Source organism: Protopterus annectens, chromosome 6.part0, assembly GCF_019279795.1.
Source record: "Protopterus annectens isolate FY-2018-M chromosome 6.part0, PAN1.0, whole genome shotgun sequence".
Lineage (NCBI taxonomy): Eukaryota > Metazoa > Chordata > Ceratodontiformes > Protopteridae > Protopterus > Protopterus annectens.
The window spans coordinates 318,009,095-318,028,185 of record NC_056737.1 but is presented as its reverse complement, the minus strand read 5'-3'; the positions used below and the strand labels follow the sequence as shown (position 1 = coordinate 318,028,185).

The following is a 19,091-nucleotide window of genomic DNA, read 5'->3' as shown; positions in this document are numbered from 1 at the left end:
CTTTTTCAGTGTTAATGTTACAACCCTACCAATAAACCACTTTACATTATAATACTGTGAGAGGGAAAAGATTTCAGTAGTGGGTTCAACTTATATGCTAATTTACAGCAAGACTAAATTATCAGCCTATAAACATTTCTGTTTTTGTTCTAATAGAAACTTGATCTGTAAAACAATGACCACCAGAAACATATTATAACTGTGGTACAGTAAAGCTGTGGAATGAAGCATAAAAGTCTTCACTGCCCCCCTTTAAGCACACACTTGAGATTTAAAGAATCATTCAACCCAGAATAAAACTCTGCATATGCACGCACACACACACACACACACACACACACACACATATATCTATCTCTCTCTCTCTCTCTATATATATATATATATATATATATATATATATATATATATATGTGTGTGTGTGTGTGTACAGATTTGTAGATATACCTATGTATAGAACTGCCATTCTCTGAAACAACTTGGCTGGCTTGAATTCCCTAATCTCCTAAATTGTCACCAACTTTCCTTTGCCCATAATCTCCTACTACCAGACAAAGCTCCAGTTCTGGGCAGTCTGCTAGAACTACAAGCTAAATCTAAACAACTTTGCTCTAGTGACAAAAAATGTATCAAGGTCACCAAGACCAGCAGCACACCAGGTGACTCCCTCTTCTCTAACCATATAGGCAAAATTTGTGCACCGTACCTACTGATTTTACCTCAGGAGGCTCAACGAACACATTTAAAAGACTCTTAAAAGAAAAGAACACACAAAGCACACGATGATATGCACATGTTCCCCACCTGGATGACCCACCCTCTCCTCTTACTCTTGCCCTCTGACTTCAGCTTCATTATCAAAAGAATGCAGGTTCTCTATCTTCCTTCCAATTCCACCTCTTATTTCATACCCCTTAGTCAATATCCATATGTCACTGCTAGGACACTCTGTTATCTATCTACTACGCTTTTCCATTTACACCTCTACTCTTACTCTAGACTTGAGATACTTACTCCTTCTGCTTTTGTTACTTAACCCATTATCTAATTTCCCAACTCTGTCTCTTCTCCTGCTACATCTAATCTTTGCTGTCTTTGTTGCTATACTCCCTACTGTGGCTAACTTGCTCACAGATCAACTGTATAAAGCAAAAAATGCAACCCCTACTAACAGTGTTTTACCATTATGTAATGCCTCAACCTAAAACTGTAAAAGATGTGTTCAGTCTATGTAAATACATTGTCTTAAGCTTCAGTGCTATGTGACTAGTCAATGTTAAGTTTGGTTCTTAGGTAGGTACTAGGCTTTTGGCCCTAGGGCCTATATAAGCGTAGCCAAAACGGTACCCTGGATTTTGCCACCCAAGAAAATTATTTTCCTGTGCCCCTGTCAAGTAGAACCACAGTCGTTATCCCCGGAGTGCAATTCCTATTTCCCATCCAATCGTCAAGATTTTTCTTGCAGAGTGCCGATGAGGAACTTTGTTTGATATAGATAGGTAGTTTGTTCCAGAGCATGGGAAGTCTCTGGGACAGGAATCTAGCTCTCCAGCATGTTCTGTTTATTGTGGTGACAAGGTTTGGTCCCTAGTAGCTTGGAGGGATTGGGATTTCTTTAAGTGGAGCATGTCCAACAGCTTTGGATTTGACTTAGCTTTGTATGTTAGGCAGAGATTGCCTCTGAGAAGGCGATATGTGACTGAGTAAAGATAGAGTTTTTGTAGACCGTCTGCGTAGGGCATCTGTTTGAGGCCGGTAATCCCCTTTGTGAAGTATTTCTACAGCTTTTCCAGTTGTTGTAGATGTCTTGTGAGGTACTTACCAAAAGGGGCGTTGTACTCTATAATGGGTCTAGTGAGTGACGAGTAGAGGGGAACAATGACCTCTGTTTTTTCCAGGATGTGTACTATGTAAATTTGAATGCTTCTGTATGCACCTTATATTTTCCTTAAAATTTAACTGTGGAGCTTTTCTCCCCTGGCCTCCGCTGAAAATGGACATGCATCCAGTCTGACTTAAATGTAAAATGAATAAATAAATGTGCATACATGTATGCATCTATACATAGGTATGTCTCTCTTTCTCTCTCTCTCTCTATATATATATATATATATATATATATATATATATATATAATGTGTATGTATGTGTGTATATATATAAAATGTGTGTATACACATACACACGTGGGTCCATTTCAGATGGTCGTACTTCTAAAAGCTCGACTTTCATATGGGTGAGACCATATGATCGAGCTTTTAAAAGCTGAACTGATCTGAATAGAGATCTCCAATCAGTGCGGAACAGGAAGATTTCCCTTTTTTGCAATGTAGTGTGATGTCAAAGTTGGTATATTTAAGTAGCAGAGGGTGCAGGGGGGCTTTACCCTCTGCTAGACACATTTAGTTTTTTTTTACACTGTCTATGTTTCAAATGTTCGATCATATGGTCTCGGCCATATGAAAGTCGAACATTTGAGATGTCAATCATGTAAAGCAGACACACACTTAAGAGTTTTGTACAGAACTCTACATTCATGTCGCCTCTATCCTGTAAGTCTGTTGTACCCTGAGATCTGTATCTGTTGAAAAAAGTTGTAAACTCTACTTGCACTTTTATCTGCCCTGACTGTGTATCACAGTCTGTTAAGAGAACAATATTTTGTGGAAGATGTTAAGAGAACAATATTTTGTGGAAGATGGAATGTCCCTTTTGACTAACTGTGTACATACTTGTAATTGCAGATGTTGGATTGAAGGTAAACATGAATCCTGCCAGCTAGTGAGGAGAATTCTGAATTGTGCTTCAATCTGCACAAGACACTTTCATTTGGAAGGAAATGCACCCCTTTGGTAGAGAGGGTGAAGCCTCTTTGGAACTTTTATTTGAATTCTTTCGTGAGTGTCTGCAGCAAGGAGAATGGGAGTTAGCCCGGGCTTGCTTGCCACAACTTCATCAATGCCATAGAGCTGGAGTAGAAGGTATTGAAGACGTTCTGCAGGCCTTGGTATGTTATCCATATCTGCTGAGGTAAGTTCTGAAAGCTGGAAGCCCCCCCCCCCCCCCATTACCTGCCATTGCCTGTTCATTTCTTGCATCGTTTTTTGAGCTGCAACTCTTTTTTTTTGTCCTGACAGTTACTTCCTCCCAGCCACAGCTGTGAATACATGTGATATTGTACTTTAATTGCCAAATACTGTGTCATCAGTTCTTTACTCAGTGTAGAGTAAAAATGTCAATGCGTGATAGTAGTGGTGTAAGTATCCTTATTGTAGCATTATGGTTTTTATTGATTTTTTTTTTGTTCGTTCCTTATCTTGAGATGTTTCTGAAGGTCTCCTGATATTTGCAGGTGTAAGGTGTCCTTTGTCATCTGCTTTTATTTCAAAGCATCTTCAGTTTGAGCTGGATGTGTATATAGTTTTTCCTATTCTATAAGTATGTGTGTTTGTAAACATGATCATTAATACATATCCACAAACCAGAATGTTACATAGTGTGTATATTGTGTGCACTGTCTACATATGTGCAAGCTGTTAATGTACCAAGTAACTTTTACATGATCCTGTTCAGCAGAGATTAACATTCACCTTTTTATTGCATAGAAAGAAGCGTAGATGGGAGAATAGGAAATCAAGATTTGTTTAATGAGTTACAAGAATCAACATGTTTTATATCTTTTTCATTACAAACAACGGTATTTGTGTATTATCGCAACCAGATTTTCACGGTTGGGGAAAAGCGCATAACAATTTTGAAATAGTGTCGTTAATGTTGGAGAAATGTAGTCTGTGTGTCCTTATACCACAACATTGTCTTTTCTGTAATGTCAATAAAATTTTAAAAATGTTCTGTTCGTCTTTCTTGCCGTACTTCATTGGCAGCATTTCTCTTCATTCAAGTCCGCCTGCTGCTCGGTTCTTTCTCGGGGCAGCACATGTGAAAAACCTGTAATATGTAACTATTTCAACATTTCCGAATTATTCCCAAAAGAAATGCAGGAGGTTCAGGGCATTTAGTGACATTATACGCAAGTAACGTTTTATTCTTTATCAGTCATATGACAACTACCTTCTTGGTATTTCTGAAGCACTGCTGTAATTCTCTGTAGGGTCAATTTCTCAAAGTCTTGTTTTACAGAAATGCCCAACAGATCGGCTACTTATTGTCCTCTGCGTTTTAAAAGCCTTTATACTAGCTGATGTCAGTTACACTGCAGATACTATCTCCGCCTTCATTTTACAATGGCAACAGTCAAAATGACCGCAAAGTTACTGACACCCTTCCATTTCGGGGCAATTAAGTAAAGAGCAAAATGACTAAAAGACAGTAATGAAACATGTAAGGGGTTTACCATGGAAAGACATCTGTACAAGTGCAGAATATCCACCCTCATGATGTCAAATCATTAACAATGCAGTGGTTCTTAAAATACTGATTAATACATTGCTTGCAGTGGTTCTTAAAATACTGATTAAAACATTGCTTGCAAAGACCAAGTTTACCAAAAGCAAACTTAAGCGTCTCTGTGTTTTCCTCATGTGAAAAATATTCTAACACACAGTACAACACCAGCCATGACAACTCGCACGTGCATCTGTAATGCACGCAAAACAGGAAGAGAATTTCTTAAATTGTTCCTGTTCCTTAAAGTCATGTAAACTTTTTGGACAGTAGTGACTATGATTAGCAGTTAGAAGTCTTTCAGTCACTTGTTTGTCTGCAGGTAGGCGCTATTTGCAACCGAGAAAATCTTGTTGCGATAATACGCAAGTACCCAAACAACATTATTGTAATAAGCATAAAACTGCTACTAGTTGAAAAGAACACTACAGCATTCATTTTGCTAACTAAAATCTCATGAATTCTTGTTTATGACATTCCATATTAGGCACGAGTTCCAAATTCCATGATCTTTCTGCTCAGAACAAATTTTATACTTTTTCCCACCCTGTCAGCACTTGCTAATATTAGATAGGAAGAAAATCAACAGATAAATACTTAAGGACATTTGAAATTTTGTTCTACTATGAAAGCATATTAGAAATGAAATGCACACTAACATTTTCCCCTTCTCTGTACTTCTCATCCGTCACAAAGTGTGTGTGTATTTTTACAGTTAGTGCTGGTTGGGTTCAGGGTTAATGTACCAGTAAATGGAATTTTATGTATGTTTTTAATGGCTTTTTTATTATCCTCATTTGTTTCTTTAACAGGTGTGGCTGTGATGTTTCTGGCTGGGTGCTATATAGACATTTGGAAGGAACAATTCCTGCAAAATGTAATTGCCTGTATCAGTTTCTTTTGTTGATCTAGTTGACCAACTTGCGAGTTCCAGTTACCATTGTAAACCAACGAAGAAAAACTCCCATTACATAGAATGTGTACATATCAGTGTTGCTAATACATGGAATAAAAAAAGTGTGCCACTACAGAAAGCATTTGTTTGGAACAGTGGGATATTTTTATTAATTTGACATTTGTTAACTGGGGTAGTCCGAATGAGCAAAAGCCCTTTTTCAATAGAGGCCTGGGTCGAAAATCACCATGGATACAAAAGTGACATAACTTAATACTGTAAGGGGACATTTCAGATATAACGCATCACAATGTCTAGTAAGTTACATTAGTACTATGTGCAGACCATATTAATACTGTAAGTAGGGTCGGTGTTAGCATTTTGGGGGCCCCCAGCAAATGTCAAGTTGGGGGCCCCCTCGCCACTTCCAGTCTAAGTATCACCCTGTCACTGCCACTCCTTCCTTTTAGTTCATGCTGCAGGCTTTAGGAGTAGTACACACAGACTGACCTAGCTACAATGATGTTATTACAACAGGCCTACATACTACACTATGTAGGCCCATCTCACAAAGGGACATTTACAGTTACTGGCATTTAGGTGTAATAATGATACATTACAACAACTCCATGTACAGGGCCGAACTAATGTGCAATGGAGTCCCAGGCACTGCTTACTGTTTCATACCACGCCAAAAAAAAAAAAAAAAAACATCCTCTAGAGCTCCCATTTGTTTCCGCATGTTGGGCTTCCCACATTATGCACATTACTTTTTTTCTTCCATTTCTCACATTTTACCTTTTTTCTTTCAAGAAGCTGTAACTTTATATGTGCTCTAAAGTGCTTTTTAATGTTTTTTCTTTTTACCCAATCATGGCTTGAACAGAAATTATGATTAAGGAAAGAAATTCAATGTTGTTGTTCAGCTTTAGTTTTCCTTGCATCTTTTCAATATATTTTATTGTTGCACAAGTGTGTATGTGTGGGTTACAAATGCTTATATCCCAGTTTTATGTGGCGTGGATCACACGATCACACATTTAGTTCAAAACAGGAATACGTACTATGCGGGAAAACTAGTTTTACTTTTACTCAATTTTGAATTGCATTTTAAAGTTTATTTTTTCTGTCTTTGGTAGACAGTGCTAATATTACTGTATTTGGGGCTCCACACACGCAAATTCCAATTTCTGACCACTTATGGTGTACACGTTTGTCCACTTCGTCACACAGTGTCTCAAATTTTGCTGAAGCACTGAAAGGTTGGCTTCAAGCATGGTTTTAAAAACAAATACAAACATTTAGAGTATAATTCAGCAGTGCAACTTCATGATGTGGTTTTACGTACTGTTTGAGATGCAGGGAAATTATTCCTTAACATGGGATTCGGAGGAAAGTTACCGTATATTACTTCATAGGTCTGAACCTGGAGACATTAAAATCTTAGCATCGACCTTTACAAAACTTGGCAGATGGGCAGACTTAGAAGCATTTTCTTATTTTCTTTTCACAATGGAATGCCTTTATGTACTAGACCCAATATAGCTTGGTAGTGAATCTTGGTAGAGGTTTAGTTTAAGTATTGTACACAAATGTGTAGTCATGACCATGTCTGGCTTTAATCATAGGAAGAACAAAGCTAAATCCGAGGACCAGAACCACAGGGCTATGCCTAAATCATAGAGGTTGAGAGGTATACATGACAAATGTAACACTTCTCTAAGTGTACTATAGTACTTCACACAGATTATGGAGAACAACCCGTGCTTTTCAAGTGTCAGTAGGTTGTTTTTATGACTGGATGTTACTGTGTTTGTATATTTCATAGGTACAGTTAACTGGAGTGGTATTGCTTTTGTTTGCCTGGTGTGTAAATATTTCTTTTGGCAGTAACTGTGTTGCTTAGTACATCATCTTTTTTTCCGGAATGGTTGGTGCTTACATGTAGCCAAGGAACAGGTAAACAGAAGAGCTAGTGTGGGTTGGGGGGAGGAATGGAAAACAGAGGAAGACAGGTAGTATAAAGAAAACAGAGTGATACCTTGCGTGTCTGTGTACAACAACACGGGAAATGTGCATGGTGTAGGATTTGAGTCGACAACGTATTTTCTGAAAGAAAATAAGTCTAACTGCAGTGGCTATCAGTTGTTGATTCCAAAAAATGTACCACCGTTTTTGAAAGTGCCACAAATTTTAGGAGGGGCAGAGGGAAATTGTGAGCTAAAATATAGTGACACCTTTGACCGTCGGGGACAGATGAGAGCTCTGGATCCAAAGTCAACTGTACAGAACAGTGGTTTAAGACTTAGACGTTTTACATACTCAGTACTTTTTAATGAACAAATTTTATCGAAGCTATATGGAACGATAACAGCTATTGACATAAAACAAGTACATTTATCATTAGAAATTAAATGTTCAATCTTTGACGTAAGAAACATTGTTAGACTTGACTGGCTTGCTCTTTCTTACACTGTTGAATACATTGTTAGAAACTGGAGCCCTTTGGATGGGTGATGTATATCAAATTTGCCTAATATAAATATTTGCACGTATAAACACCACACATTTTTTAAATTAATTTCGGTACAAGATATTCCTGCTAAATGTAACCTATGCTGAAAGAAGTCATCACTATGATTCCATTTCCTCTGAAATGCGACCATGTGATAATCCAGAACTCAAAATAGATGTGGTTGTTTCTGAAGTATAGTATCTTCACCAGGTCTAAGGTCTAATACAATTGCATTGGGCTGTAGCTGTTTGCATAGCTCTCAACCAATTGGGAAAAAATGTCAGCAGAATCAGGGATAAATCCAGAAGTAATCAAGGACAATTGGGGGCAATTTTAAAATATTTGTACTATTAACTTGAACCACTAATGCAAAATACTATATATTTTCTGAAGCAAGATAAGTGTATGTCTCTATTTATTACATGTAATTTGCTCTCTTTTCCCCAAAAATCACCAGTTTTAGGAGGGGTTAATAGGGATAGAGCTAAAATTTGAGTCAAAATCAGGGACATCCCTGAAAATTAGGGACACTTGAGAGGTATGTTTATAAAAATGTCACGGAAGTTACACCTGTTTTAGAACTTTGCTGGGGATTGCGATGTGTGCTTAGTGTTTATTATTTAGCCAGATAGTACAGTTATCATGCAATACCTGTATTCAGTACAAGGGTGTAACCAGGGTTATCTGCATAATACCAGGTCAGGAACACAGGAGCCAATAGATGATGTGCATAATGAAGAGACAACGTCACATCAGTGGCATCCAGGTGCGTCGCTGCAGAATCAGCGGCTTTTGTCCTTGTATTCTGCAGCTGCTCCTTGGGTTTGACTATGTCGACATTTTTTTTTCTATTAGAGTCATGTAAAAATAATCTAGAAATCATTATATAATGGAATAGACAACGATGTTCTCGGAAGGAAGTATCGGAATTTCTCCACTTTTCCAATTAACCTTCTGAAATCAAGCCTAGGTTCGACTTTCAATGGTCGAAATGTACGCAGGAAATGGAAAGAGATACTTTTGCACAAACAGTGTGTATCTCATGTTCAAGACGAAGGGAAGAAAAGTCTGCTGTTGTGCGAGATTCACTGAAGGGCAAGGCAATTCATTAAAAGTTACCTTCCCGCCCAAAGTCTACCCTTTTGAGCTAAACAGCGAAAACTACGTTTTCGTTACTTTTTAAAAGCGATCTTCTTTCAGGAAGACTACTTTTGATGGTTTGATTTTATTCACGTGGGGTTTGTAAATCCCTGTTTGGTGAATAGCACCACAACCCTGCCTCTGAAAAAGTAAACGACTGATGACTCCATATATATCTATATCCGTGTGTTGTGTGTGTTTTGTTATATATATAGATATATATATATATATATATATATATATATATATATAGATATATAGATATATAGATAGATATATATATAGATATATAGATATATAGATATATATAGATATATAGATATATAGATATAGATATATATAGATATATATATAGATATGTATAGATATATATATAGATATATATAGATATATATATATATATATATATATATATATATAGATATATAGATATATATATCTATAGCTATATCTATATCTTTTATTACAGAGATCTGAAAGTCAGCGCTGGAAATATTATTTCTTGCAAAGTATTTATTTTCCACTGTTGTCGCCCTCGCCAGTCACTTGTTTTGATGCGTTCCATTTTGGGTATAATTGCTACAGCCAATTAGGTCCCTTGCTTCATTGAAGCGGACCTGATTGAGAGCAGCTAACAAGTAAAGCAAGGGACCTGATTGGCTGCAGCCATCATCAAGGAAGCAAGTTCTTTCAGGAGAAAAAAAAAAGCAGAATCGCACGACGGCTCTGCCGAATGAACAAGTGATTTTGAAACCCGCAGCTGCTTCATATGGGGGCCCTCGTACGTGGGGAGATAATCGGGGGCTCCCTGCGGCCGCGGGTTTGGCGGGTGCTTAACGCCAGCTATGACTGTAAGGAGACATTTCAGATATAACACATCATAGTGTCTAGTAAGTTACATTAGTACAATATGCAGACATTCTAGATATAACATATTATTACACACACCTGTTATACAGTGATTTTTGGTATAACCAGAGGTTCAAGGAGTGGAATAAAACAGTGTAGTTAAATAGTGTGCAGGAAAGGTATCCTGTTAGTAAAAAGTTAATTAGGAAAGGAAACTGCTTATAGAATTGGAAATTGAGCATGTATACAAGTTTTGATGCGAGGTGAGTTAGGGCAAATAGGAACAGAAGAGAGTTAGATAGATAATAAGTGGAAGAGAAGGTAAAGTTATTGAGGTTAGGTGAGGAGTATAGTTGAGAAGAATAAGGGATGAGCTGGGCTAAGAAGCAGATAAGTTGATACACAAGAGAATATTTAGTAGCATAAGAAGAAGAGAGTGAGAGCTGAGTTACAGGAGAGTGTAGAGAGTTCAGATAGGATATTTACAATGACATGTCCAGGTAGTAAAGTTAATCTTTTAAGAGCTTTCTTGAAGTCGTGAGTCTTGTGTATTTTTCATATAGATGTGAGAAGTTTTGTTCCAGAAGAGGCTGGTAAATAGCTATACAGTTTTTGTCCAAAAGATCCTTTGGGTTTATAGATTTCAAGGTGATATTGATCAGAGCTCTTTATAGTTGTGGGGGGGGGGTGTAGAGGGAGACTAAAGAGGAGATGTTGGGGCAGGAGCTGGCTTTGTGCACAATGAAGTGAATGAAGATAAGTTGTGAAAGTTGAAGATGGTGAGGGAATTCTAACCATTTTAAAGACTTAAGAGCAAGACAGTGATGTGTCTTTTGTGGCTTAGTAGATGCATATCTAGCTACTTTATTGTAAGTGGTTTCAAGTTTTAAACAGAGAAGTCACCACAATGCCCAGACATCCACGGAAGTGCATTTTATTAAATAAAAAAAACAAGACTTCGCTCTTCTGCCTACTTACATTTAGGCATCATCAGAGTCAAATTCACATTTCCATTAGTTCCCTTATATAGCATTGTTTAATTGAATGACATTAGTTAAACAACTAGTGTCAATCCCCTTCTTAAAGGTATAGCATCAGGCTGCATATATTAACTATGGATGTTCATCGTGTTTCACTGTTGCAGTCATTACTCTTGGGTTATCCTGCTGGCAGGCTACCCACAGTCGGCTCGAATTCCAAAGTCTTGGTCCAGCGTCGGTTGCTGTCACCTCTTCCCTGACGTCAGTGCGCCAGGGGTATAAAAGATGCAGCCAACGCTATTTTCTTCAGTCTTTCTTGCCGCACGGTGCCCGAAGCAAAAGCAGTTAGCAAGTGCTGGTTGGCCGACTCCTGAGATTTTCAAAATCTAATTTCAGATCCCAAGTCTTCATTAAAGCTAAGTACCCTGTTGGGGAAACTTTTTTTCTTGCTCCAGACCGATGTCCGAAAAAGTTAACAATTGTATTTCTTGTGGGAAGCAAATACCTCATAAGGATTTTCATTCTTACTGTATTCCTTGCCTAGGCCCTGATCACGACATTGCTAGCTGTCGGTTTTGTGCTAAATTTAATCAATGCACTATTAAGCGTCAATATGATTTTGCCTTTCGTTACTTTGACCGAAGGTTTAATTATGTAATGCCATCGGAACAGCCGATGACCGGAGTTTATAAAAAGTACAAGGAAAAGGACAGGCATCCAAGGTCCAAAACCGATGAAACCGCCGCTAGGCCAGACGCCGCTTCTCAGTGAGGTGCTTTCGCAGCCCCTGACGCCCGCTACCTCAGAGCCACAGGCCGCTTCCGACTCCCACTTGGAGCCGACTAGGCCTCTTAATACTCAAGGTATTGGACTCTCGGAAAATATTCCTTCAGATGGGTCCGGAGCCGCTGAGCAGGCTTCGGCTTCTGAGGGTGTTTTCAGACCTACACAATTGTATGTTAAGCCAACATCAGCTTCAAAGACAAAGACTAAAACAGCTCTAAAGACAAAGAAACAAGTACAGCATTCTCTTGGACAGACTTCCATGCCTAAGAAACAGATGCTCAAGATGGCCGAAGACCTACTTACTTTGATTCCTAGATTCCTAGATTCCTAGATTCATACTAGGCTACCTGCCTTTGTGGGCCATTTTAAGCCTAGCCAACTGCCCCATGTGAGAATCAAACCCTGCACCTTGTGTCTGTAAGGTAAATACCTTGGTCATTATGCCATCATCTTTGATCAGGCGTTCCCATCCCCCTCCTGAAAAGAGGCCTAGGCAAGAGACAGAATATGACTCTTCTGATCAGGTTTCAGTTTCCTCTGATTCCTCTTCTGAACAGGGATACTCTTTTCCTCCTGACGATTATTCTTTTGGGGAAACCCTGCATACCATGAGGGAGCATTTTCACTGGGAGAGCCAAGATTACTCAGAATCTAAGAAAAGGCTCAGAGACTTTCTCTTACTACCTCAGCACAGACCTCTTGCTATTCCACCCATTCTAGACATTGTAGATGTATTTTCAGAGTCCAGCCTGTCTCCTGACTCTTCACCCCCTGCATCTGCAAAGCCAGACAGATACAACAGGGTTCTAGACTCTCATAAATTTCTATACAAGAACCCTGCTGCTGACCCAGAAACTATTTCTCAGGGTCCCAAAGGGGTCGAGGCTTCCACTGCAAAAAACCCTGTCCCCTCTGATAGGGACTCTAGGGCACTGGACAGATGGGGGAAAAAAGTTTGCACTTCTGCTACTTTGTCTGTAAGGGCTTTAAATTGTCAGTTTCATATGCTTAAATATCACCAATACTTAATGTCACTGCTTAAACAGAAAATGTTGACAAATTCTGAATGTTCTGACAACAAGGAAATGCAGGATTTATTGCATGCAGCTGAACAAGTGGGAAAGCATACTTTGCAATGTGGTTTTGATTCACTGGAGGCCTCTTGCAGGGCCGCTGTTATGGATTCGGTCATTAGAAGGCATGCTTGTTAAAGGAACAGAATCTGCCTGATCATGTTAAAGCAAAATTATTAGATGCTCCATTACAGCATGATACTTTGGTGTTAAAGCAGAAGAGGTGTTGAAGAAAATGGAGGACAAAGTGAAATCTATGCAGACAGTTAAGGATTTCTTACAGGTGCAGCCACCCAGATTTGGCAGGAACTGGCCTACAAAGAATTGGTCCTTTCCAGTGTCAGACAGGCCACAAAGAGGCAGATACAGACGCCCCAGAGGCAGATCCCAGCCCCAAGGCTCATACAGGCCTAAACAATGGGGTGCTTCTACCTCCAAAAGCGAGAAGACAAATCACAGCCATACAGGAAACAGTCCCAATGACTTTCTTCTGCCAACACCAAGTACTTATCTTTTGGCAGCCCCCTTAGGGGGAAAACTAGCACTTTTTTCACAACATTGGCACATGATCACCCAGGACAAATGGGTCTTGAATATAGTGTCTCAGGGATACAGGTTCCACTTTCACACCCTGCCAAGGGCAAAAGGTATGCCAGACCTGCCACACAATCAATGGGCAGAGGCACAAAAGCAAGTTTTATCCTTCATGGGCATGAGGGCCATTCGGCGAGTACCACAGCAAGAGCAGTGACAAGGATTTTACTCGAGACTTTTCTTGGTACCCAGAAAGGACAAAGCCTGGAGACCAATACTGGACCTGTCTATTCTAAACACATTTCTCAACATTCCAAAATTCAAAATGTTGACTCTGCAGCAGCTTCTACCCATGCTGGGCAAGAAGGCTTGGCTTGTAACTTTGGACCTAAAAGAGGCATACCTGCATGTCCCAATCGGACAATCTTGCAGAAGATACCTCAGATTCATAGCTGGCTCAATGCACTACCAATTCTCTGCACTGCCCTTTGGCTTATCTACTGCTCCCAGGGTCTTCACAAAATGCCTGGCACCAGTAATTGCATTTTGCAGACAAAAAGGAATTCAAATATATCCTTACTTGGACAACTGCCTTATTCAAGCAGAGAACAAGGACATTCTACTAAAGCATCTGGCGTTTGTAAAAAGATTACTAATTTGCCTAGGGTACACAGTAAACGAAAATAAATCAAAACTAGTACCCTCTCAAGAGAATATTCCTGGGTGCAAGCTTAAATACAACTGCCCAGATGGCTTATATGGCTTATCTCACGCCAGACAAACAAAGGCAACTGACTTCTTACTTCAAAATGTAGACCAGAAAGACCCAGTTATCTGCAAGAAACATTCTGCAGGCTTTGGGCTTCATGGCATCCTGCATTCTGCTAATTCCATATGCCAGACTGCATATGAGGAAACTACAATGGTATTTAAAAATGTTTGGACTCAACATTGCCACAGCCTGGAAACATTACCCTCATTCCCTGCCTGCAACAGGAGTTTCGATGGTGGGCACAGGCCTGTCACCACAACAAGGGACAGCCATTAATTTTACCCACAGCCAGGCAGATACTAACAACAGATACATCAGATTATGCCTTGGGGGGGGGGGGGGGCCCACATGGGAGGAAAATGTATTCAGGGCACATGGCCTGCAAGCCAGATGCATCTTCATATCAATCAAAAAGAGATGCTAGTTGTTCAAAATGCCCTGACAGCTTTCAAGGACCTACTTCATCCAGGACAACTACTGATAATGACTGACAGTACTACAGTCATGTGGTACATAAACAAGCAGGGAGGCACACATTCCTACCCCCTCTGCAGACTAGCCATGGCTTTGTGGGACACAGCATTGACTTATCAAGTTCACCTACAAGCACAATTCCTGCCAGGAAAGATAAATACTCTGGCAGACGAACTAAGCAGAAACCTTATGGACCCCCACGAGTGGAAACTGGATCCACAAGTCTTCAGCATGATAACAAGGAAATGGGGATGCCCAGACATAGATCTATTTGCCTCCCCTCACAACTGCCAACTACAGAGATTCTGCACAATGACTTATCACAAGCAAGAATGGAAAATGGATGCCTTTATCTTTCAGCTGGAAAAACCTAACAGTATATGCCTTTCCTCCACTGCCTCTCCTCCCCAAGGTACTCCTAAAGGTCGGACAAGAGAAGCCAAAAATGATACTGATTGCCCCAGACTGGCCACGCCAGCACTGGTACCCAATCCTAAAGAACTTGTCTCAAGGTCCCAGCCTGGACATTGTCTCAAATTCCTCACTTACTGACCCAACAAAACAATCGGATCCTGCACAGCCAACTCAGGACCTTAAATCTGGCAGCATGGCGAATAATATAGTCATTCAGAACACCCCCCTCTCTCCAAAGCTGTGATGGATGTTATCTTGGAGGCCAGGAGGCCCCGTACCAGAAAATCTTAATGCAGAAAAATGGAAGAGATTCTGTGCTTGGAACCAGGCACAAGGTATTGACACGTTTGTACCAAATATTCCTCAGATTTTACAATACTTAACTGAGATGCTGGACAAAGGCCTATCCTTTCCATCAATTAAGATCCATGCCTCTGCCATTTCAGCCCATTACAATACGGAACCACATATCTTTTCTCATCCTTTAATAAGGCAGTACCTCAGAGGAGCCAAAAACATAAGACCTCCAAGGAGAGCACCAATACCTGCATGGGACCTCAATTATGTATTTGAAAAACTCACACTGCCTCCTTCTGAGCCAGCCTCAACAGCTGATATAAAATTCTTATCCTGGAAAACAGTCCTGCTCCTATCAATAACCTCCGCAAGACATGTCTCTGAGTTACAGGCACTCATGGCTGTGGAACCTTTTATCATTTTCCATCCAGACAGGGTTTCTCTAAGGACGAACCCTACATTTATGCCCAAGGTGGTGTCCAGTGTGGCCCTTAACCAAACCATCTACTTGCCTACCTTCTGTCCATATCCACAGAACAAGGGTGAGAGACTTCTGCATTCTTTGGACATACACAGCTATGCTTCTACTTGGACAGAACTAAAGCTTTCAGAAAGTCTGAGCAACTTTAGTGGCATATGCTGCAGGATCACAAGGAAAGGCTATCTCAAAACAGACTATTTCAAAATGGCTAGGCCATTGCATTCATTTCTGCTACTCACAGCATGGCAAATTAGTGCCTAAGGGCATTAGGCCACATTCTACCAGTGCAGCAGCCTTCCTCAGAGGAGTACCAACCAAAGACATTTTAGAGGCTGCAGCTTGGACTTCAGTGCACACTTTTACAAAGCACTACCACTTACCTCTCTACTCTAAATCCAGAGCAGGCTTTGCCACTGCAGTTCTGCAGGGCCTCATAGCCTCTCCTAATCCTATTTAGCCCAGCCACCCACCCTCAACTTTGGGATTCAACCCAAGAGTAATGACTGCAACAGTGAAACACGAACATAGAACAGATGTGCATCTACCATAAATGTAGATGTTCGAGTGTATTCACTGTTGCAGTCCGGGTTACCCTCCCACCATCCCCCTTTCATTTGCTGGATCTTATCTGTACTTCTCTATTCTATACAACCTATGTGTTGTATTTGCTTGTAGATGAAGGAAGTGTTTACTTTAGTTCATGCATGTTTATTGGCATAATCTATTTAGCCTACCCTTTTGGGGGCACCTGACATCTGGGGCAAGAAAAACTGAAGAAAATGGTGTCGGCTGCATCTTTTATACCCCTGGCGCACTGACTTCAGGGAAGAGGCGACAGCAACAGACGCTGGACCAAGACTTTGGAATTCGGGCTGACTGCGGCTAGCCTTGCCAGCAGGATAACCCAAGAGTAATGACTGCAAACATCTACATTTATGGCAGGTACACAACTGTACTTTTAAAAATGCTTAAATAATGTAAAACCAATAAAAAAAGTCTTAAAATACAATGCATCACCTGTGTAGTATATCAAACTTGCATTGACCGTAGTTTCATTAAGCTAGTAATAGAGCAACTGTCATTTATACCTGGGGATACTGTCTCATCTGCCACACAGTCTCCCTGAATTCCAGTAACGTTTAAAATCACCCCCCTCTCATTATACACCACTCTATCTACAATAAAAAGAAAAACTTTTTAAAACCCTCACACACGTCACTGGCAAAAAAGTGCATTAGTGGTCTTTTTTGTTCTTAATATCCCTGAAATGTTCTGCCATCCTGTCACGTAGCTTTCACGTGGTTTTCCCTACATAAAATGCAGGACAACTCCCCCATAGGGCAATGTATACCATCACTTTAGTGTTACAAGTTTTATGAGGAGATTCGACTGTAGGTCAATTAGAATTTGAGAAGTATAGAAAAGGTTAGGAAGGAGGTAAACCTGGGCAAGTGTCTGTCGTGACTCAATAGTTAAGAACTTTTTAACTTGTGGAATAAAAAGCACCCACAAAAAAACATAAATTTGTTCAGAACAATGGTTAATACTTGGAAACAGTTATGTAGTATACTGGTTGATGGATTAAAGGAGTACTGAGGCCCTGGAGTAATATTCATGTACATTTTTAATGATTTATTGTTACAGATTTCCAGTGTTTGTATCAGAATCTGTTGAGTTGGGGGGCAAGTATACATCTCAACTGTACATAATTTCGCACCGTCTAGATTTTGTCTCACATTTTTGGTTTGTCCCTCATAAAATTAGCTTTTTTCTGACAAGTAATTGACTATTGCAGTCACATTAATAATGGCAGATGTTAGAGTTACAGACTTCATATGCTTCAAAGAATAACTGTTTTCTAAGAGCAATAGTTGCAATCTGTTCCTGATTTTTGGTCTTTGTTCTCCCCATTATTTTTGCTTTTGTCTGGATTTCTTCTTCTAAGAGGTTGATGTATGGGGGCAAGCATCTTCCTCTCTCTCTTTAGTTTGGTTTATTTTGCTGTCTGAGCTTAATTGTTGCTTCTTTTCTCCTATAACTTCATGGCATCATCAAGTCACTTTTAGACATTGCTCTGTCATTTGTCTAATTTAAAATGTTTGTGTTTAATGTTCAAGATTACTACTTTTTCCCCAATTCCTTTGTGATTAAAGGATATTCTTTTATAAATTCACTAGCAAGTAGTCTCTTGTGGCTATCAAATTTCTCTCCAGTGTCCTTTTTAAAATTATGCTCGGAAAAAAATGAATAAAAATGACATAGCCACTACAGTCTTCTGGGAAGCAGACCCTGTAACATTGGAACATTTTATCCAAGTAGATACCACTTCTGGGCAGATTCTGGAGTTCATGTTTATATGCCCACTTTTGGTTTTCCTTTTCCCAGTAAACCAGAAGGAACTGTTGGCTTTTGTGTTTTATCAATTGTGGTTAGCAGTTTATGTATTAGTTTCCCTAAGGTACCCACAAGAAGAGGGGACTGTTTTGTGGAACTCTATGCTTTTAAGAAGCATTGATTCAAGAATATCTGACATGGCTTAGTCGTAAATCACTTTGGCTATGGAGTGTGGGGGTCTTGGGTTCGAGTCTTGCAGAGGCTGTTTATTGGGGGTTGGGAGGGTGGCCTAATGGTTAAGGTGTTTGACTTGCAAACACAAAGTACAGGGTTTGAATCTCACAGTTGATAATTGGCTAGGCTTAAAATGGCTCGCAAGGGCAGTTAGCTTAGTACTAACCTATGAACCTAAGTGTGAGTTGAAAAAATTTGTTTTAGCAGAAAGAAAATCCCTTTCATCAGTCTTCAAACCCCAGATGTCTAGATCAAATATCCATTTGTTTTTCTTCTGTTTTGTTTATTTTATCTGTCCATTGATAACTGGTAAAGGCCATCTACACTAATGGCCTTGGGAGAAAAGCTCCACAACAGATTCAAAAACATTTAAAATAGTAGTTGAGTAATTGTATACAAGGGGAGAAAACCCTGCAACAGATTTAATATTTTGCAATGAGTTGGGGAGAGAGGCTCCATAAAAACATGTTACTGTAGATAAGTAATTAAACACAAGGGAGAAAATCCCCACAACAGTTAAAAACACAGATTTAAGTACATTTGCAGAGATGTTAAGAATACGCTATGTACTATTGCATACTGATGAAGTGGATATCCTGTGTCATGCAAACTAATACATGTAGTTCTTGAAATTATTGACTATATTAAATAATGTATTAAGACGAAAATAGTGTATTCTACTGCCAGAACAGACAGAGGAATAGAATAATAGGGAAAAGGTTTTTAACTGAGACTGTAGCCGCCTTTAAGGCATGAATTCCCTGACATCAAAGATGCTGATGTGCAAGAGTTATTTCCTAAAATAGAGATCCCTGTGTTTTATAAGCTGTAGAAAAACAGCACAGGAATATTTTGATCTTGTGCTAAAGCATATATTCAGTTTCAGGACTGATTCCAAACCATCATTCT

At 39.6% G+C, this 19,091-nt stretch overlaps 1 protein-coding gene across 2 annotated transcripts in view; it reads left to right on the top strand.

The window, feature by feature from the left end:
• Positions 1 to 19,091, top strand: part of ZFYVE26 (zinc finger FYVE-type containing 26) — a 3,506,023-nt gene that overhangs the window by 8,972 nt on the left and 3,477,960 nt on the right. For both annotated transcript variants that reach the window (XM_044074068.1, XM_044074069.1), the window contains one exon: positions 2,745 to 3,030. In XM_044074068.1, the coding sequence (XP_043930003.1) occupies positions 2,840 to 3,030 (191 nt within the window). In that variant the 5' untranslated portion in view covers positions 2,745 to 2,839. The remainder of the gene's footprint in view (positions 1 to 2,744; positions 3,031 to 19,091) is intronic.